At 37.4% G+C, this 23,164-nt stretch overlaps 2 protein-coding genes across 2 annotated transcripts; one reads left to right on the top strand and one right to left on the bottom strand.

Annotated features, from left to right (window-relative positions):
• Positions 1-12,898: 12,898 nt before the first annotated feature.
• Positions 12,899-13,768, bottom strand: LOC139127541 (uncharacterized). The gene has a single exon (XM_070693448.1). It carries the CDS (start codon positions 13,766-13,768, stop codon positions 12,899-12,901), a length of 870 nt encoding a protein of 289 aa, XP_070549549.1.
• A 405-nt stretch (positions 13,769-14,173) lies between these two features.
• LOC139127543 (uncharacterized) lies at positions 14,174-14,791 on the top strand. Its single transcript, XM_070693449.1, has one exon. The coding sequence runs from the start codon at positions 14,174-14,176 to the stop codon at positions 14,789-14,791; it is 618 nt and encodes a 205-aa protein (XP_070549550.1).
• The last annotated feature ends 8,373 nt before the right edge of the window (positions 14,792-23,164 follow it).

Here is a 23,164-nt window from a genome sequence, read left to right on the forward strand (position 1 = left end):
CATTAATTATGTGCATATCTAATTTTGAGCGAGCTAATAGAGCTAGAGGTCTGATTTTTGGTATATAGGGATAACTTAGCAATACAATTTTTTTGACAAAATGTCATGTGACCTTGGTGACCTTTGACCTCAAATATACATATTTGTCCATAACTCAGTAACCACAAGTGCTACACCCTTCATATACGGTATGATGGGAGAGCTTATGACGCCACATATTGTACCTCATTAATTATGCGCATATCTAATTTTGAGCGAGCCAATAGAGCTAGATGTCTGATTTTTTGTATATAGCTAAAACTTAGGAATACAATTTTTTTGACAAAATATCACGTGACCTTGGTGACCTTTGACCTCAAATATACATATTTGTCCATAACTCAGTAACCACAAGTCCTACACCATTCATGTATGGTATATTGGAAGAGCTTATGACGCCACATATCGTACCTCATTAATTATGCACATATCTAATTTTGAGCAAGCCAATTGAGCTAGAGGTCTGATTTTTGGTATATTGGGATAACTTAGCAATACAATTTTTTTGACAAATGTCACATGACCTTGGTAACCTTTGACGTCAAATATACATATTTGTCCATAACTCAGTAACCACAAGTCCTACACCCTTCATATATGGTATGATGGGAGAGCTTATGATGCCAATTATTGTACCTCATTAATTATGTGCATATCTAATTTTGAGCGAGCCAATCGAGCTAGAGGTCTGATTTTTGGTATATAGGGATAACTATAGGATAGAAATTTTTTGACCTAATGTCATGTGACCTCGATGACCTTTGACATGAAATATATGTTTATGTCGATAAATACGTAACTACAAGTGCTATGTCCTTTATATTTAGTAGGGTGGGAGACCTTATGACAACACACGCTTTACCTCATTAATTATGCACACATCTAATTCTGGGCAAGGGAATAGAGCTAGAGGTCTGATTTTTGGCGTATAGGGATTAATTAGCAATACAATTTTTTTTTCAAAATGTCACGTGACCTTGATGACCTTTGACCTTGATTATACATATATATGCATAACTCGGTAACCACAAGTTCTATACCCTCCAATTTTGATAGGATATTAGACCTTAAGATGTCACATCTTGTACCTCATTATTATGCACATATGTATTTCTTGGCTAGCCAATACAGCTAGAGGTCTGATCTTTTTTCCCAATTTAGAACCATAACTTAGACATGCCTCATGTGTTTCAAATTGGGAACAACGACATAGACCTATGTGCCCATAGATTTCAACATATACACTCCAGTGATACTTCTTAATGACCACATTTCCCTGCCCCATCAAGACTAATACTTCTATTACAAGTGGGGACTATGCCATTGTCATGACTTGTTATTTGTATAAGTTGAATTGCATTTCGAACCAAAAGTGAGTACATCGCAATGACAGTTGCCTATATAGACCCGTTCGCTTATGGCCTCTGTGCCTCTGACCCACTCCCAAAAGTGGGCTTTACTTAAGAAGCGCAGCTGAGCACATCGTGTACCTGAAGCCCTGCGTACGGCCTCCACGCTGTATAGCGCCGGGAACACACAGACCTGTACGCAGGGCTAATCGTGTACCCAGGCGAGGTGGGTGTACTTGAAAACGAAACTCAATGCAAGTTTGGGATTAAAAGTGGTTGCTTTTGGTGGAGAAACTGCACGCCGCAACCGAGTTGCTGCCAGCGGTTTGGCACAGCCCTGCCACGCAGTGTTAGCTTTCACCCAACAATGTACACAATATACGTGTTAGTCGCCAAAGTACATTGCTCAATTTCGCGATCACCTCGACAATAACGTGACTATCTACTGAAGTTAAATATCCCTTCATTTTACTCTGTTTTCACATTTCTATGCCCAAAGGCTTTGGGCAAGTCTACATATGCATATGGAAGAACAAGCGAGATGAAAATATCCGCAATTATAGGCCTTAATTGTCGTCGACAGCTGGTACTGGTAGGCATTTGAAATGCCCATTCTAAAATGTGCTCTGTAGCAGCAAAGAATGGTGTATCTAAGAGCAGGATTGGTCGTCAATATCTCCATGAAAAACTTACGATCAAAATGTAACTGAGCAAACGGGATCGGTAATAGGGAATCCCGAAACTGCAATACTGCGCTTTCGACTGTCACTTCATGTGGTTTATTTTTTTTACACACGGTGCTTAGAGCGCCTATATAGCAGTTAGCAGTGTGGTCTGATCGCAGGTCAACCTGCCAACTCTGAGGTTAACAGTACCCTCCATAAACCTCAGACCCAAGGTTTTTCTTTACGGTCTACGCAAACAGGATGGAAGTTGTCTATGGTCGACCGTTTTTTAGACATTTTTCAGTAAGTCGAATAACATTATCAACTGCTTGTTTGCAACAATATGAGGTCAAAAGATACAAATAATGTCCCTTTAATTGGTCATGTTTTTAAGTGGTCATGTCATGTTCGGAGCTTAGTATTTTGTCTCTCTCTGCTTTCAGATCCCCAAGAGTTTTGTTTGCAAGGGCTAGCTTGTTTTTGTAAACTACATATTCCGGGTTGAGGTCATTCCATTCAGCAATTCTATCCTCTATTACCTGTATCTTTTCTGATTGCCACTGGCGTCCTCTTTGAGCTCAGTCAGGTGATCTCGCAACCGGCCAATTTCATCAGGGGTGAGTCTATTGGCTTCTGTTTCCAGATTGAGGAGTTGCCTTTCGTGGGGGTAATGGCTAGGAACTCAAGTAAGTCATTGTCGTCAGCTTGGGCCTTTCCCTCGTCAGCTTGGGACTCTCTAAGGTTTTCTTTTAATAATTCTCTCCTACCCACACGTCCCTTTAATGTCGACTCTACATATTGTTTATTTCTTCCATTGTATGTCAGCTAAAACCTCTTTTAGTACAGCTCTCAACTTTTAACCTTTGCATTGAGCTTCAAGCGTACTTCACCTGCTGGGTTGATGCCCATTTGCTTAGCGTAAGCGTCAACTGCCTGCAGTTTGAGATCTACTCACTCTATTGTCAGTCTATGTTGTACAGGAGTAGCCTCAGTGCCAGCAAGGCCTTCCCCCAAAAGCAGTGTCTTCCTCAAACGTCTCGTTCGGATCATAATCATACAGCACTTCCCCGTTCTTGATTATTGGGCATTTTGGTCTGCCGTTTTGTCATCATATAATATGCGAAAATGTTATACATCACATCTCTGACCCCTGCTTATAGCCACAAGATTCCGCAAGGAGCAAAAGCAGGGACAACTCATCATGTGATCACTCATAATCCCAGCCGAGCGCAGCTGAAGGGACAGGAATTTTTTTCCCAAAATATATTACTGCATCAAATAAATTGGGATTATTAGTGCATGTTGCTTTCTTATGCTGAATTCTCAAATGGAAAGAAAGAAAATATGACTTTATTTTTCATCACGCTCAAGGGAGTAGAACAAGAAACCATAAAAAATTAGCCAAATGCTGCGTTGGCTGATATTGACATCCAAACAAACATTTCATATAAATCAAATACAGTTTTATTTTTAGTCTCCCCTTGAAGACCAAAGGTTCTTTCTCCAACATACCCTATTTCCAAGTCCCCTCCCGTCATTTTCGCCCTCCAGAGGTGTTTTGTGAATGCTGCCTAATGTTGACTTTCGAAAGACTATATTGCGTTGTTTTTTTGAAGGGCTGGTTTCCCTTAGCTTTTTTGCGTGAGTGCTCATGGGTGAATGGGAACAAGCGACCTTACGGCCGATATAGCTCCACTGTGTGTATATGTAGAGAATAAATATTTTTGTAACAAGTTGATGAGGGTGGAAGTCTTTGATAACTCATTTCAGTGGCCAGAAAAAAAGTAACCGCAAAAATACACAATTGAAGATTTCATCATAATTGAATTTATCACATTGGATCTCCCTAAGAACATGTCAACCAAAGTTATTGACGAGTAGTTTTTTGAGAATGAAATTTTCTGACCAAAATTGCAAAAATTGGCCCCAAAATAAAATTGCAGATTTCACGATAATTTCAATATGTGATATATTAACATAATCCCTTGAATCTGTATACCAAATATCAAAGCTCCCAACTTGCAGTTTTTGAGAAACAAATGTTTTGACCAAAAATGGCGAAAATTGTCCCCAAAACACAAAATTACAGATTTCATCATTCTTTCAAAATATCACATTAAGTTCATCTGTAGGAACCTGAATATCAAATTCCAGACCAGTACTTTTGAAGAAACACATTTTTTTGGAACAAAAATTGGAAAAAATTGCTCCAAAAATGCAAAATGGCAGATTTCATCATTATTTCAATAAATGTTATTCAGGTCATCTTTAAGAACTGATTACCAAATTCCAAAGCTATCAGATGAGTAGTTTTGGAAATACACATATTTACCAAAAATGGCAAAAATTGTCTCAAAATTACAACGCAGATTTCATCATAATTTCAACAATATAATCTAGTTCATCTGTAGAAATCTGTAAACCAAATTTCAAAGCCATCAGATTAGTATTTTGAAAATACACATTTTCTGACCAAAAATGGCAAAAATTGCCCCAAAATACAAAATTACATATTTCATCACAAATTCAATATATATTACTTAGCTCATCTATAGAAACCTGTATACTAAGTTTCAAAGCTATCAGACCAGTACTTTGTGAGAAAAACAATTTTTGACCAAATATGGCAAAAATTGCCTTAAAAATGCAAATTTCCACAACTGGTTCAAATCTAAAATAAAACATCCCTAGGGACCTATGTTCTAAATATCAAAGCTATCTGACTGGTAGTTTTGAAAAAGAAAATTTTTAAAAAAAATTCTACCAAAAACGACAAACATTGCCTGAAAATACGAATATGCAAATTTCACCAAGATTTGAACAAATCTAACTGAAGTCACCCTAATTAAACTGCATATCAAATTTCAGAGCAATCGGACACTTGATTTCACAGGAGAAGATTTTTTACCAAAAGCAGCAAAAAATGCCCCAAAATAGAAATATGCAAATTTCACTACGATTTGAACAAACTTAAGTGAGGTCACCCAGTGTGAACTGCATGTGGAATTTTAAAGCAATCGGACTTGAAGGTTTCAGAGGAAAAGGCAACTGTTGACGGACGACGGACGACGACGGATGACGACGACGACGACGGACGCCGACGGAAAATCAACCTTTCTGATAAGCTCCACGTCGACGAGATTCACAACGACAGTGGATACGAATGCTTCCCTTACATACAGATAGAAAAGTTGGCTTTGCGTAATTTTCTTATATTTTTATCACTTACATAACAAGGCTATGTCAGTCCCAATTTCGGTAGCCAAGGATGTTCATTTTTGGAAGGAGACTTTACTACCGACATTTGGTCCACGCTAAGTCAACGATGATGACAGATTCCAATGTTACAAGTAACGTAGTTAAGGATTGGCCCCAGTGGTCACAAGTAGACAGTGACATTGTTTGCAGATGAACTTGGAACATTATCTGAACTATGGAAAAAGTGTTGCCGTTACTTTGTTCGGACACATCTAATTGACAATCTATATCGCGATGAAACACAAGAATTCCATGTCTGTTCCGTAATTTTGATATAATCGCGATTTTTCTATCAAAATGAAAAACACTATGTACATTACCCCGATCATATTTTGCATTTCATGATGTTTGTTCATGTTGTTTATCTATCTATCTATCTATCTATCTATCTATCTATCTATCTATCTATCTGTCTGTCTGTCTGTCTGTCTGTCTGTCTGTCTGTCTGTCTGTCTGTCTGTCTATCTATCCATCCATCCGTCCGTTCTTCCGTCCATCCAACCATCCATATATCAATCGATCGATCCATCCGTCCATCCATCGATCCATCCCTCCATCCATCCATCCATGCATCTATCTAACTGTCTATTTATCTTTCTAAAAGGCTATCTATGTATACGTTTATAAAAAGGAAATGTCTTTTACTGATTTACAGATTTGTCGAAGTTACCATAAAAGCCATTGGTGGGAAGCATCTAACGGACTTCAACTAAAAGGTGGTGATCCATAATGAAAGTCGCACAACGTTTCTTTTTCTACCTGCTTGCATGTTCGTCGTTAACACTGCTGTGCATGTTCACGTTTTGGAGGGCGTGACAAGCGGGCAACCTGCATGTAACGGTGGTGCTCTCAACCCGAGAAATGATATCAAAGCCAACAAAATCCAGGAAATAGCCAGAAAACAGAAGTTTCTCAGCCTTGCTCCAGATATCTCGATTTGTATGTTCAAGCAGTGAAGCCTAAAAACTGTTCTATTCTCGTGGAGTATTTATATGGATGTCTGAATTTTTCAAATGGCGGAAGAGAACCTCTACCAAATTTTTTCTTGACTCGTAACAAGACCTCAGCTGATGCTCTGAGTGATTACAGAAAGGCTAATGTGGCGTTGTTCATCTGCCTAAAGTCGGCGGAACATCAGTTGAAAGAGTTTTGTCCAAGATACCCGCTATCAGAAAAAGACCTGTACTCACTGCTCATCCCTTTATCAACAGGCAATAGATTCCAGGAAGAATAAAAATCAAACTCTTTTCTATTCGAAGCGCACTTTCGGTCTTCATAAGTTCGCATATCCGCATCGTCCCTTTGCCTATGTCACGTGGTTTCGGGAGCCTATCGCCAGGATGATATCAACTTACTATTACTCAAAGAAAACGAAGTGCGCTGGCATTCACAAAGTATGTATTCAGTACGTTCTTAAGTCTAAAAATCTGACTGATTACTTGATAAACACAGAAGACGTTCATTTCCAAGATATGGACAATTTCTACACCAGACTCTTACAGTTTGGCGATTTTCCAGAGATTGACACAACATTTGAAGACGGTGCTGGTGGAGTGGATCTGAAAGATGCTAAAACGATTCCTAAAGTAGAAGAAAAACACTTCCTAGTCGCGCGGAATAACCTTCTCACGAAGATGGCGTTCGTTGGCCTGACAGAAGACTTTAAGACTTCAGAAGACATGTTGAGCTTTATATTTGGTATACCAGCATCTAAAAGTGCGACGCATGTGAATGCCAATCCTCACAGTAACAATATAACTGAGTATGAGCTGGAAGAACTGACTCGGAGAAATATTTGGGATTTAAAACTGTACGAAGAGGCTAAGCAGGTATACTATCAGCACGAAAGAACAATATCTTTGGATGAAAAAAGAATTTAGAAAGACATAGATTTTTCTTAAACTTTGCAATCAGTTGCCGTACCACGTCAGGATTGACTCATATTAATGTTTGGTTTAAATAAAACTAACCTTTTACCTCAATCGTGTTTCTGTGAAGGTCAGATTTTAAGCAATAGCAGGGCAACAATCGCTGTCTGTTCTCTTTTCAGTGTAAAACTGATCCACACACAAGCATGAAGCTGGCTATTTTTGTATAAGTATTTAACATCTTTGAACGATGACTAACCTATTTTCTTTTCGTTTGTTTCGATTGATCACTTGTGCAACATATAAGAGGTCATGATGGCTTTTTCACGTAACTCATGAATAAATATCGTAAAATAGGACATATGCTAGTACGGAGTATTATTTTCAATCTTGGTAATTTTTACGGTTTGCTACTTTAACAAAAAATTATCCAATTGCAGAAAGGTTGCAAACCTATGCTAACACTTTCATACTGAAACTTTTCGGCATTCAGAAATCCAGAATACAAACCGGGAATTCCTTATAATTTTATGTTAGAGAAACAAATTTGTGAATATACCAATATCTTAAATTCAAAGTTGTGGCTAAGCTTGTTAACTCGGTTCTTTATACACAGAATATTCATTAACGCGTGCATTAATGTTAGTCAAAACAAGCAGCACACTGGTAAGCCTATTGTGAAATTTTCACGAGCCTGAAAATTTACGCCTAGAGACGTCCCTTTAAGATTTAGATGAGGATTTGCTTGGTGAAATGTATCAAATTAACATTGGTAAAGAATAAATGAAATCAAATGGTGTAACATCTAGCTGGTAAATTAAAAATGCCACTACATTTGCAAAGTGTACAAGAATTTAGGTCAATACCTGATATATTTAAAGTGTCGCCATTCTATTCAGAGTTCTCACACGGCAAACGATAGGAGTTTGTGCGGTGAGATACTTCATTTTGTTCACTTCCCTATCTACATCTCGATCGCGTCGTCTAAAAAGAAGCTTACCTTTCCTCTATTAACCGAAAATTTGTCCAGTTGTGTCACCTTGCCATCAACATTTTGTGAAGATGATCATATCATCGTTATTAGAATCAACCTTCCACATTACCCAGGTTTCACCAAAGAAGCTCTTCGTGTATAAGGTGTTTGTGCCCAGAGCAGCGGTTGGAAAGGCCAGTCAAGCAGTCCGGTAGCTGTACACTGAACACACGTATATTGCATTTATGCACCAAACGAACGCACAGTGGGTTACGGATAAATTGTTGAGTAAATTAATTAAATATACATGTGGGAATATGTACATTAACTGGCAATGGAGAATTTCAGTGGTGAAGAGAGGGCAGTGGGGAACTATAAATTTTTGGTGGGGCGGCAGCGGGCAGACGAGAGATGCTGGAAGGGAGCATGCATCATGATTGAGTGGGAGGATATATTTTTCGCATACGTCCGCGTGAGTGCAACTGCAGAAAGCTCTACTTTTCTCTCAAAATTTACGGCTCTGGTCAAATATGTGTGACACTTGACAGCAGATGGATAGTAATCTTGATTATCTCTGAGTAGGACACATAAGTGTTTTTTTCTATTTCACCAGGACTATTCGTTTGTTAACGTGCAAGAACAATATGAGTGGCATCACGGGAAAAGGTACCTATTCGTAAAAAATATGGATTATGAGATTTTTACATATCATGAATTTCAACATTTTCAGCTCTCAAATGATACCTTGCTTAGTCGATTTGGACTCCCTAAGTTGCTGAAAGTGTATTAGAAGATGAGATCCCCTAGAACAGCATTTCAGCCCTAAGATATTACAGATAATCAGCTGAAAACTATGGAAGACCGGCCACGACCTGCGACATGCGACCTGCGTCTTTACTTGTGATCTCCGACCTAACCCTAACCCCTAACTCTAACCTAACCCTAACCCCTAACCCTAACTAACCCTAACCCTAACCCCTAACCCCTAACCTAACCTTAACCCTACCGCTAACCGTAGATCGCAGTTTCAAAAACTCACATGTCGCATGTCATGACCGGTCTTCCATAGAAAACTCACTGATCAAAAATTGTGGACTGCATTTTTCTCGGTGTGTGGATTAATGCTATATAAAGTAAAAAATACAAACTTATCCATAACACGCTTGTTATTTTAATGCCTTTGAAAGCACAGAAAAATATGGTTTTACCTAAGCTGCTATTCATTTGCATTTCTCCAATACTTTTTATTACTAAAAATCTGCAACATGTTACTATTTCTTTCTTGAATTTCAAACATTTCACTCATTGAGTTGGAGAAGTAAAGTAAGGGTTAAATAATGTTAGTGGGGTGGGGAGGGGTGTTTGGTATTGAAAGATTCCAATTTTCTTGTAGGGTGGAAACAGCTGTAGATTATCATGCATCCACCCATACCAATACATAGATAGATACATACATAGATACATAGATACATAGATACATACATAGATACATAAATACATAGATACATACATAGACATATAGATACATACATAGATACATACATAGATACATAGATACACACATACATACATACATACATACATACATACATACATACATACATACATACATACATACATACATACATACATACATACATACATACATACATACACATACATCCACCCATCAATAAATCCATTCATTCCTCCAATCCATCCGTACATTATTCCATCCGTCTATTCCCTCCATCCATCCGTCCATTCCTCAATCAATCCATTCGTCCATCCATCCATTAATCCAGCTATACATACAAACATACATTCATCCATTATCCATCCATCAATACTTCCCACATACGTCTACCAATCAATGCATCAATCCATTCCAATCCATTCCATCCATCCATCCATCCATACACTCACAAATACATTTATCCATCAATCAATCATAAATACATACATACATATTACATACATACTCACACCACAGCACCCATCCATCCATCCATACATATATACACACACATAAATCCATCCATCCATCCATATATACATGCATACATTCGTCCATCCATCCATACACACACATACATACATCCACCCACCCGTCCATTTCATTCCAGCCATCATTGTTTCTGTCTGTAGGTTTATTCACTACATTCACTACATTGAAATGACCTTGGTAAGAAATGTTCTGATATCAGTAAAATGTGTACACTTTTCATTTGGTCCAATTTCTGTGTGTGCTTGCATTGAAATTCATAATGTGTCTACAAATGATGGTGAAATTTTGCGTCTTTGTGTTTGGGGAGAAAATTCACATTTTTTGGTCTAAAGGTTTCCTTCGTAGAAACTGCTTACCTGACTGTTTTGAAATTTTGGTGTGCGGGTTCTTTGGTTGACCAACTTTGTGAAGTACAGGTGTATACTTAGCACATGCATAATGGAGCTGTATTGACAACTGGGACTCATGTTAATTTTAAATTTCCCACAAACAGTTCATATGATTACATATATTTTGGAATTCATTTTTTTCTGTTCTACACTGCATAAATTTGGCACCACACGCTTCGAACCCGAACCTGAGTTATAACCCGATTGAAAACTAGCCGTATATCTTATCGTATAACATGATAATTTACACTGTAATAATATGTATCATCCAGATTGTGTGGCTCACTGAGAAAGTACATGTATTCTATTTGACTTGAATATCAAGTGAATGAGTATGGAAATAATGAGGATGAAAGAATTTGTAGTAACCAAGACCACAACTGTCATTTATATTAAAAAGAAAAGACATATTTAATTATTCATTTTTAAGTTTGAGCTGTATATTGATGAATAAGAGAGTAATTTGTCTGCTCATTGACACAAACATGTATGGTTTCTTTTTTAGAAATATAATAGTTCTAATCACAAAAAAACTAGTCTTTGGTATTTATTTCACTTATCTGTGTTGAATATGTGTGTAAGTATGTATGTATGTATGTATATATATATATACATATATATATATATATATATATATATATATATATATATATATATATATATATATATATACATACATATATATGTATGTATGTATGTATGTATGTATGTATGTATGTATGTATGTAAGGATTGGTGTGTGTGTGCGTGTTGAGTTTGTGTGAATTGATTGATGGATGAATATATGTATGTGTGGGTAGGGACGGATGGAAGGATAGACAATTAACCTATCTGATAAAGTTTGCATTTCTGACAGCAGAGCTAAAAAGGTAAATGACTAACATTAAAATGGCATTATTGTCAAATGATTGCAGCAATCACAATCTGACTTTGGCTGCTCCAGCAAACATCTTTGAAATCATCAGGAATGTATGGTCTGACCATTTTATACAGGTATCGTTTTCTCTGAGCACTCAAACCAGGTGAGCTGAGAACCTCTGGCAATCAGAGGGCAACATGACCCCCCCCCCTTCTCAAATCAATTCTTACATCATCATCATTTAACTGCTCCTTAACAAATGCAACCCCTGGTTCTGACTTGGAAAATCTAAATAAACTATACTTGGATATTCCTCTTAGAGGCATAAACAACTCATTAAAAAACCAACCCAATCACACCATTGAAATCTTGGTCTTTCATCTGCTGGTAGTTGATACCCATCAACTGTTTGTATTACATTTGGCAGACTTTTCTATGATGTCAACAAGGCCATCAAGAGAATATACATTTGAATGCCTGTACAAATTCTTAAGTTTGGTAAAGGAGACAAGTCCGGTAGTCTACGGTTAAGCCTTTATTAAAAAACCAACGTTTCGACCACACACAGGAGGTCTTCTTCAGGGTCTAAAATAATAACATGAGCGGATATAAAGGATTAAAAATAAAAAACCAACAACGATACAACACAGTAAAATGAAAAGAGAGATATTGCGTACACGAGATGTAAAAGTAAAGCTGGGCTTTGCGCGTATCATGGGAAATGTAAAATCAAATAAAACAAGTGTAAAAGATATGTAAAATCAAAAGCGGGATTCAAACATGTAATAAAAAGATATTGACAGCAAACTGGTGTCTTGAAAGCAGTATGAACGAAGAAAAAACTTACAATACTGGAGAGCTGTAAAAGCCGATCGCACTATGATGGTGAGAGAAGGCGAATGACAAAGCCTAACAAAGTACTCCCTAGAGTGGAGAAAATGATACATGAAAAGGTGGCTCCATAGGTAAGTGAACAGAGATAAGATGGCGTGCAAATCTGGTGTATATTCTACCAATCTTTTCTGTTAATGCCGTTGGGACATAAGGTGTCGAGTTCTTCAATTATTTTGAGTTCCATTTGTTTTCTGATACTGTCTTTTTTCGAAAATATTTTGCAGAGTGCAGTGAAAAGAAAGTGACTAATGCTATGACCAGGACTGTTAAAATGTTCCGCTATAGGGTATTTTTGTTTGTTCTTATACTATATAGATGTTCGTAGATGCGTTTACGAAGTTCGCGTTTGGTTTCCCCGATGTAAAGAAGATGACATTTTTTGCAAGTAATGACATAAATGAGGTTGCGAGTTGAACAATTCATGTTGCCAGTGATGGAGATTGATTTGTCAGTGAGGTGGTTGTGAATGCGGCCATTGTCTGAAGATTTCATGAATTTGCACTGGTTGCATTTATTGCACGGTTTGCATTGTCCGGTATTATTCTGAGCGGGGTCTTTGATCTGGTTGACTTTAGCTTGGACTAACAGTTTCTTGAGGTTGGCTGATTGACGGTATGCTATGACAGGTGCTTCCTTGAAGACTTTGCTGGTGGCCTGGTTTGACTGAAGTATGTTCCAGTGTTTACGGATAATTGATGGTATGTGTGGAAGGGTAGGTTGTATTCAATGACGAATGGTATCCTTTTGTGGGTTGTGGGTTTGATTGAAGAGGTTGGCTGAATGAGCTTGCTTCTGTTGATATTTTCGGCTTTCTTGATAGCATCGGAGATGGTACGGGGTTTGTAATTTCGTTTGATAAGGTGGTTTTTCAATTTGGTAGCCTCCGTCTGGAAAAGATCATCATTCGAACAGATACGTCTGTATCGAAGGGACTGGCTCCAGGGTATTGCCTGAAATGTGTGGCTTGGATGACACGAGGTTGTCCATAGATATGAATGTTTGTCTGTGGTTTTGTTGTAAACTGTAGTTTCAATCTTGTCCTCGGTGAGTGTCATCAGTGTGTCCAGGAATGAAATCTGTTTGTCACTGTATTCCAGGGTAAACTGTAGAGTGGGGTGGACAGAATTACAGTATTGGTGAAATTGTTTAAGTTGGTCTAGACCATGTTGCCACATAAATCTGACGTCATCGATGAACCTTTTCCAGTTGTCTGGTGCCGGTGTGTAGTTTTCCAGAATTTGCCTTTCTAATTTTCCCATAGTGATATTGGCATATGATGGGGCGACTTTGCTACCCATAGCAGTACCGCATATCTGTAGATAGTATTGACCATTGAATTCAAAGTAGTTTTTTGTGAGAATAAATTGTAGCATCTCACAAATAAGTTCGGGATTAACTGTTATGGTATTGTTCTCTTCTATCATTTCCTTGACTGCCTGAATGCCGTAGCTGTGTGGAATATTGGTGTAGAGTGACACCACATCCATGGTAACTAAAATGGCGCCCTCTGGTGGTGAAATGTGTTGCAGATCTTGCAGGTGGTGAGTGGTGTCTTTAATGAAAGACGGTAGCGAAATATACACAAAAGAACTGCAAACCAAGATCCGACGATGGCTACAAAAAAACTGGATTACTAATGACACGGCCAAGAAACTGTTTCCCAAAGAACCATCTGCGGGACATTTCTATGGGCTCCCAAAAGTTCATAAACAAAACACCCCTCTCAGACCTATCATTCCACAATGCAACTCGATCACCACCCCTATGGCCACCTTTGTCGATTTTCACCTTCAACCTATTGTAAGATCGCTACCGTCTTTCATTAAAGACACCACTCACCACCTGCAAGATCTGCAACACATTTCACCACCAGAGGGCGCCATTTAGTTACCATGGATGTGGTGTCACTCTACACCAATATTCCACACAGCTACGGCATTCAGGCAGTCAAGGAAATGATAGAAGAGAACAATACCATAACAGTTAATCCCGAACTTATTTGTGAGATGCTACAATTTATTCTCACAAAAAACTACTTTGAATTCAATGGTCAATACTATCTACAGATATGCGGTACTGCTATGGGTAGCAAAGTCGCCCCATCATATGCCAATATCACTATGGGAAAATTAGAAAGGCAAATTCTGGAAAACTACACACCGGCACCAGACAACTGGAAAAGGTTCATCGATGACGTCAGATTTATGTGGCAACATGGTCTAGACCAACTTAAACAATTTCACCAATACTGTAATTCTGTCCACCCCACTCTACAGTTTACCCTGGAATACAGTGACAAACAGATTTCATTCCTGGACACACTGATGACACTCACCGAGGACAAGATTGAAACTACAGTTTACAACAAACCACAGACAAACATTCATATCTATGGACAACCTCGTGTCATCCAAGCCACACATTTCAGGCAATACCCTGGAGCCAGTCCCTTCGATACAGACGTATCTGTTCGAATGATGATCTTTTCCAGACGGAGGCTACCAAATTGAAAAACCACCTTATCAAACGAAATTACAAACCCCGTACCATCTCCGATGCTATCAAGAAAGCCGAAAATATCAACAGAAGCAAGCTCATTCAGCCAACCTCTTCAATCAAACCCACAACCCACAAAAGGATACCATTCGTCATTGAATACAACCCTACCCTTCCACACATACCATCAATTATCCGTAAACACTGGAACATACTTCAGTCAAACCAGGCCACCAGCAAAGTCTTCAAGGAAACACCTGTCATAGCATACCGTCAATCAGCCAACCTCAAGAAACTGTTAGTCCAAGCTAAAGTCAACCAGATCAAAGACCCCGCTCAGAATAATACCGGACAATGCAAACCGTGCAATAAATGCAACCAGTGCAAATTCATGAAATCTTCAGACAATGGCCGCATTCACAACCACCTCACTGACAAATCAATCTCCATCACTGGCAACATGAATTGTTCAACTCGCAACCTCATTTATGTCATTACTTGCAAAAAATGTCATCTTCTTTACATCGGGGAAACCAAACGCGAACTTCGTAAACGCATCTACGAACATCTATATAGTATAAGAACAAACAAAAATACCCCTATAGCGGAACATTTTAACAGTCCTGGTCATAGCATTAGTCACTTTCTTTTCACTGCACTCTGCAAAATATTTTCGAAAAAGACAGTATCAGAAAACAAATGGAACTCAAAATAATTGAAGAACTCGACACCTTATGTCCCAATGGCATTAACAGAAAAGATTGGTAGATATACACCAGATTTGCACGCCATCTTATCTCTGTTCACTTACCTATGGAGCCACCTTTTCAGGTATCATTTTCTCCACTCTAGGGAGTACTTTGTTAGGCTTTGTCATTCGCCTTCTCTCACCATCATAGTGCGATCGGCTTTTACAGCTCTCCAGTATTGTAAGTTTTTTCTTCGTTCATACTGCTTTCAAGACACCAGTTTGCTGTCAATATCTCGTTTTGCCTTCACTTTTTATTACATGTTTGAATCCCGCTTTTGATTTTACATATCTTTTACACTTGTTTTATTGATTTTACATTTCCCATGATACGCGCAAAGCCCAGCTTTACTTTTACATCTCGTGTACGCAATATCTCTCTTTTCATTTTACTGTGTTGTATCGTTGTTGGTTTTTTATTTTTAATCCTTTTTATCCGCTCATGTTATTATTTTAGACCCTGAAGAAGACCTCCTGTGTGTGGTCGAAACGTTGGTTTTTTAATAAAGGCTTAACCGTAGACTACCGGACTTGTCTCCTTTACCAACTCAAGATACCCTATTCAAGTCCATGTCTCTGAACTGGTGCATCCTCTTTGTAGTTGGACTGAGTGCAGTTTCTCTCCTAACAAACTCATCAAATTCTTAATTAAACCAAAACATGTATCATTAATACATTTGGTGTGACCAGTTTCCATGAATGCAAGTGTTACATTTTCATGTAAACCTACTGCATACCACCACAAAAAGGAATATGGTAGATTTGTTTATATTTTGCCCTGGACAGTTATCACAGTGAAATACAACACCCTTTACACCAACACTGTAGAACTTAAATTATGAAGGAGCATAGAAATAACAGCTTTTGGCCATTGAGACTTTGTGCCATCCAAAATCATTGTTTGATCTTCATTAATTAGATAATTAACCTGCTTTGACATGCCTTCATTATTAGTGCCAAATACATGAATCTTTCTCAAGGACAGGAAATATAAACGGCTAATCTGATTTGATAAATGAAATGTAGAACTAATATACTCAGGGCAAAATCAAATGTGAAATGAAGCTTATGTAAATCAACAGAACATGGCTGTGCATTAGCACGTAAATGAACAATACTTTCCATCTCTTCTTTGGCATCGGTCTGCATTTCAAGTAAAAATCACGTTTACATTTTACTCTTTCTAGGTGTCATGCAAACCAAGTCACTGCCTCATTTTTTTAGTCTTTGTCCTTGCATAAGAAATCGTCTGCCTAAAACTCTCAAATTTATGACAGATATCAGTTCTTGGTGTCAAGATTTTAATGTGTGGCAAACACTCATTCCAAAGATTTTTGAAAAGAGTAAGTCCAACACATGCTTCATTTTAAGCCCAACAGGATTAATTGTGAATGTCTTCTTTTCTGGAGCTACCTGGTAAGTAAATGAGTGGCTGGGAATCACATCCACTTGTTGCAGCTGCCATAGGGATACATTAGATTTAGTATAGCTTTGAATGAACTGCACTGACTTGCGTAAGTCTGGAGAGAAAAAAGAAGAAAGAAAAAAATGTCATTAAAATTGAATTGTAATGTTATGGAATGACTGCGCAAATCATTTTTTGAGAATTTATATATAAACATTGAAATTTTAATTGCTTAGAACACTTTCATTTATAAAGAAAAACAACAGGAGGATGCATCACCAGAGGAAAACATCATTAGGTTAATACAATGTGAATGTAGGAAATGTTGAAACTGAGGGCAATGAATTTTCTGCAGAGCTAATTATTAAATTGTATAAAAGCCAGTAATCATTTGTTGTACTGCATGTGGATCAACATAGAGTGACAAATGAAGTCACAAAGTCAATATTTGCTTTACAGACAGATCATGAACTGAATGTGAACTAAATAGATATGAGTGAATTACAAATAAACTGTATCACCCACCTCAAAAGAATATGCATTGGGAGGTCACCTTCCTTTTTACCGTGTCTCCGAGGAACAACTCCATTTTCACAATAGTGTTTCTTCAAATTCCGGAAATGTTTATTACCTGCACGTCATAGAATAAGTATATCAATTAATCGAATCATACATTTCAAGCTAAATGAAACACTTACACGAGCAATTTGCTGAGATCAAAGGTGCCTGGGAAGTTTCATAAACCCGACAGCCATCAACCTGCACTCCCCCACCTCATCCCACCGCAGTCAACATAAAATATATTTCTGTTTCCCATGTAGCTTTGGCAGCAGATTAAGTGAATCAAAAACTATGTTTAAAACGGTAAAAAACTGCAAATAGATTGCAGAACTCGTCACGCTATGACTATCGGATATACAAATCAATTCGGACTCGACGCCACAGCGTCACTCAGCTGAGAGGTCACCTCAGGTCACCTTAATTTCTTGTATCACATGCCGCACTTTATGCAGGTGCGATCGAAAGTACGCTGCTAGAATTAGAAAATGGTATTGAACAAATCAAAAGGTACTATTTCCATAGTTGGCTGTAAAACATCGGTTTTGTCACCCTTGAATTACAAGTCAAAGCAAACTAAGTTCAGACGTAATACTACTCTTAGCCGTCGCCAGTTTAACCTCGTATATCGTACATACCAATAACGTAAACGTACAGCCACGCCGTCCTGCATTTTTCCGCGTCGTCAAAGTCATATCGAAGTCATATGTCTTAGTTTGGAAAGAACAAGTATTTCCTTTTCACTTTTTTTCAAATTCGAGCATCTGCAGGCGGTGGTCGTAAACAAGGTCGACATTCAGCTTATGGTAGCAGTGGTTATTCCAACCACAGCCCGTCTCAAAAGCACCCAAGACATCCTTAAACGAAACATCTACATCACCAAGTTAAAACAAGTCATTATGGCCATCCAAAGAACACAAGAAGTTTTCAACAAGCTCTTGTGAGTTCGATTCATTTGTATCGCTGACATTTTCGCCACCATCTTCGAATTCACCATTGTGATCTTCGACCTCTGACACCACAGTGTCACTAGCATTGCTTTCAACATCACTCTCGATGTCCTGCGACCCCTCTAAAATTTCTTTAGAATACCGATCAACTGCCTCTTGAAAATCTGAATCAACAGCGAAAAACTTGCAACTGGACACTGCTATTAGCCATCACACACTGGTTTCCGGTTTCATTTATGAGTGCGGTATCGTTTAACTTGCAGATGACGATCAGCCGAGCCGATCTTGTCCGATGGCGAAGCCGTAAATAAAAATATCCGTAACACGCTTGCCGTATAAAGTTTTGGGTATAAAAATGTAGTCAAAAGTATTGGTCAGGTGATGTGATGTCCTTTCCGAAATATCTATGCATTTTAACTCAGTTCCGTTAACGGGAAAATTCCATACAGACGACAACAAAACAAAACATAGAGTGTGATGTGTGAAAGAATGGCGCAAGCATTTACATGCTTGACTATGCTGTGTGACGTTCAGACGTTCCATACTCATTTGCATAACAATGTCGTTATGTACCTTTTCCCCTAACGCGACTCAAATTATTCTACTTGCAAAATGATCGTAGATCTCGCGTTAAAACCAAGCATCTTGGACGTAATTATGTCAATTATGTCACATCAGAGGCTCACGTAATCACTCTCGTGAAATATAGATAGCATATTGGTTCATGACCTCGAGTAGCACAACCCTTCATAGGGTCAATTAATATATATGTTATATAAGTTATCTTTAACCTATCCCTGTGTTTAAGAGGTCAGATATGAGCTTCGTGATTGTTTTCAAAAGAGTGTTTGAACACGGTCTTCTGTAGACAACACGGTTATTAAAGAATTAATCTATGCTGTTTTTAGCAGGCTCTTTAGGCTGCGTTCACAAAGTCTTCAGGAGGGGGTGGGAGAATCTTTAAAACTATTGTAAAATGTTTAGTACTCCCCTAGCACAACTACTACTGACATTATGTTTCCTACTGGTACGAAAATGCTGCTAATTCGAAGGTATATCTGGTAGGTTGACACTTTGCAAATTTTTGCTAGAAGTCTGTTCACACTCCATGTTGCATGAAATGGGGTGCAATTACAGTATCTTGAGTAAGCATTATCACTTGGATACAGCTACTCTGTTGAGTAAAGTAAGCGACTGGAAAGAAATTACAGTGGGAGCGAGCCTGTATTTTTGGGGTGGGTCGCTATTTTTCGCATAAACATTTTTGAATTAAGGGTCATGAAAGTCCACACATGCCTTTTGGGGAGGGTCATCAGTTTTTGCGTAACTATCGCAACTGTAAGAAGGCAAGATATGGCCAATACAGTGTTTCACCGAAAATAAAAAAAAACTATTAAGAATTTTCCTGCAAGACAAGGTGTATCTGTGATTTTACATATGATTGATGTGAATGTACTTCGCTTGAAGTGGTAGGTTAAAAATGCAAGTATGAACATGAAATTTGACTTTTTGGTTCCATCATTATTGATTCACTATACATTGTAGTCTACAAAACTACAACGATTTTCTTCCGATATAAATCTGGCAATAACTGTGCATTCATAACGTTTGATAATATAAATAACTGTACTTGATTTGACAAGGTCGCTTTAAGTGCATATTTTTAAGGGCATATGTGTACTGAATTGGAAATTTTCAACGGGATGTTGATTCACTGTATATTGTAGTGTGTAAGGAAACTAAATAATTTTTTAAAAGCAAAACTAGCTCATTATGTGTACGTATAGACGTTTAATAACTTATATTTATGTAAATATAAGTATAGTGGGGGTTATATTTTTCTGTTGTTCAGTGTAGCCACTGTGCGTTTGTAGAGTGCATGGTTACAATATACGTGTGTTCAATGTACACCTACCGGAGTGCTAGAGAGGCCTTTCCTACCCGCTGCGTGGTTTTTAAATTTGCCAAAACCTGATATTTATTTATTTATTTATTTATTATTTATTTATTTATTTATTTATTCGGAAGACCAACAGGATAAAATCCCAATTACAGGCTCCGCTCGACATAAAAAGAAATACAAAGCACAATCACACAAAATAAACAATAAAAACATATATACAATAAAAACAGACAATTGCGATTCACAAACGAGATCATGTATAAAAATAATTCTTTACACTATTTTTAAAATGCTAAATTTGTCAAAAATATCAATATTTGGATTATATTTTGCAATTTCGTTAAAAGTTGACAGAGCACGTGGAATGAAAGAGTACTTGCGAACATTAATTCTGGTTGCTGGTACCCGAAACGGACAGTTAAACCTTAAAGTTCGTTGAACATTCAGTGGGATTTGTGTTAAATAAGAACTGTTAACCACAGAATGAATACATTTGTATAAAAAACAGAGATCAGAAACTTTCTACGATTAAAAAGGGAGGTAGTTTGAAAAATGTGCACAATTTTCTATACTCTGAAGAACAGTAAGGTATGTTTTGTTTAAAGCATAAGTATCTGATAAATTTCTTTGAACACGTTCAACTTTATCAACTGGGTTCTTTTGCCATGGATTCCATATAACAGAACAGAAATCAAGGCAGCTCCGTACCAAAGAAATGTACAAGGCCTTCACCGACTTTACATTATGGAAATCTTGACAATTGCGTTTTAAGAAACCTAGATTGAGCATTGCTTTCTTGACGACAGTATCAATGTGCTCGGAAAAATCCATGGAGCCACAAAGTATGACACCAAGGTCCTTGATTGACGTAAAACGTGTGATTGGAGTTGTATTAATTGAGTAATTAAAAAGAATCATCTTAGTCTTATTAGTGAAACTAATGAAGGGCATGTGTATGCAAGACATTTAATTTTATAGTTTCACTAAAATGTTGATATATTATAAACATTTAGTCTATGAGGAAACAATGACAGTAAAACGAAACTCGCTAAATCTGTGTATTTATAAACGTTTGACAATTGATATTAATGTCCTTGATTAGGCTAGGGTAGTTACAAGTGCATATGTGGACAAAAATTGATTTTGGAATTTTACTGAAATGTTGATTCGCTGTTCGTTGTTGTCTATAAGGAAGCTAAATCATCTTTTAAAAAAGCGAAAATAGCTTAATGTGTGTGCATAGACGTTGATAATTGATGTAAGTGTACTCATTGAATTTTGAATAGAGTTGTTATAACTGAATATGCATGCAAGAAATGTGATTTTGGAATTTACCAAAATGTTGATACATTATACATATTAATCTATGAGAAAATTATGACCACTATTTTATAATACAAAACTCGCAAAATATGTTTATTTATAGACATTTGATAATAGATATCAATTTACTTAATTAGGCTAGGGTGGTTACAAGTGCATATGCAAGCAAGAATGTTGAATAACTTTTGCAGTCTAAGGAAACTATAAATATTTACTATGCAAATTAGCTATGTCTCCGATTTAAAGACGTTTGGCAATTGATATTAATGAACTTGATTAGACTAGGGTTGTTACAACTTCATGTGTGTGCAAGAAATTAATTTGATTTTGGAACTTCACTGAATATGTTAATTAACTATAAATTGTGGTCTGTGGGGAAACTAAAAATATTTTTTGACAAACATATCGAAATCAATGCTTTTATAAATGTTTGATTGGTATTCGTGTTGAGAACAACTTGTTTTAAAGAATATATTTGAGTAACAAATATGATATTCTAATATCACCCGAGCGATTATTTTTGTAGATTAAAAGTATCTGATTAAACTTCAAAGTCAAATGAGAAATTATATGTCAATTATGACGTCACATGTCATTCGTGAAAATGTCAACGACAGCTTGACTAACAGAATTCCCGCGTCTTCAGTGAAGCCAGAAAAAATGTCAAGCGAACAAACGGTTCAAAGCATACACCAGAAATAGGATCGCGTGCGTCATGAAAAGCAAGGAAACCAGATCTATTCTGTATACGGACTGTGTACCACACTCATCCCCATGGCCTGTCGACATGTCTTGAAGATGCTCTGGTGTTTCTCTTCCTTTACTAGCTTTTTGAAGTGTTTTTCTCTTTTTGTGTAAGGCGTCAGTTGGTGTTTTATTGTTTTTCCTGCTGTTTAGCACAATTCGATAATTTGGGTCTATTGCCCTTGCCAATCGCTTGAAACAGTTTTATTAAGTATTGTGAGAAGGGATCAAAAGGGATTCTTGAAGGGCTCTTTCATCATTTGAAACACTGAAACATACTAAATTTCACAAAATGTTATTTGAACTTGAACATCACGAAAACAAAAGAACTGGCCATTGATTTCAGGAGATGTGGACACAGAAGGGAAAAGACCATTATACATAATCAGAAATGGAAATTGTATCAACTTACGCTTATCTTGGTTATATTATTCTATTCCCAGAGCTGGATGAAACTGACTCGATATATTGCTGCAGTAGGGTGCGATATACACGGCACCACTAACAGCATGTGCTCTGATGACGAATACAAGCTTTCGGACCACTCACTGCATGTACTGAATGCATGTACCACTGACTTGTGAAAAGCTGAATAAAGATCATATTGTGAGAATCACTTCATTTGATTTTTTCCCAAAAAACTTTTACGTGATAGTTGGCATTCACGTCAACCTCCAAGACTTACTCGATGGACTTCGGGAATAATTTGATTTTCACTGTTTATGATTATGTGATGGCTGCTTAATCTGACTGCAT

The sequence above is a fragment of the Ptychodera flava genome, unplaced genomic scaffold (genome assembly GCF_041260155.1).
Source record: "Ptychodera flava strain L36383 unplaced genomic scaffold, AS_Pfla_20210202 Scaffold_33__1_contigs__length_2856901_pilon, whole genome shotgun sequence".
Lineage (NCBI taxonomy): Eukaryota > Metazoa > Hemichordata > Enteropneusta > Ptychoderidae > Ptychodera > Ptychodera flava.

Bases quoted from the DNA above. Each gene is read 5' to 3' on its own strand.
- LOC139127541 (XM_070693448.1), bottom strand. From the start codon at position 13,768: ATGGATGTGGTGTCACTCTACACCAATATTCCACACAGCTACGGCATT.
- LOC139127543 (XM_070693449.1), top strand. From the start codon at position 14,174: ATGGATGTGGTGTCACTCTACACCAATATTCCACACAGCTACGGCATT.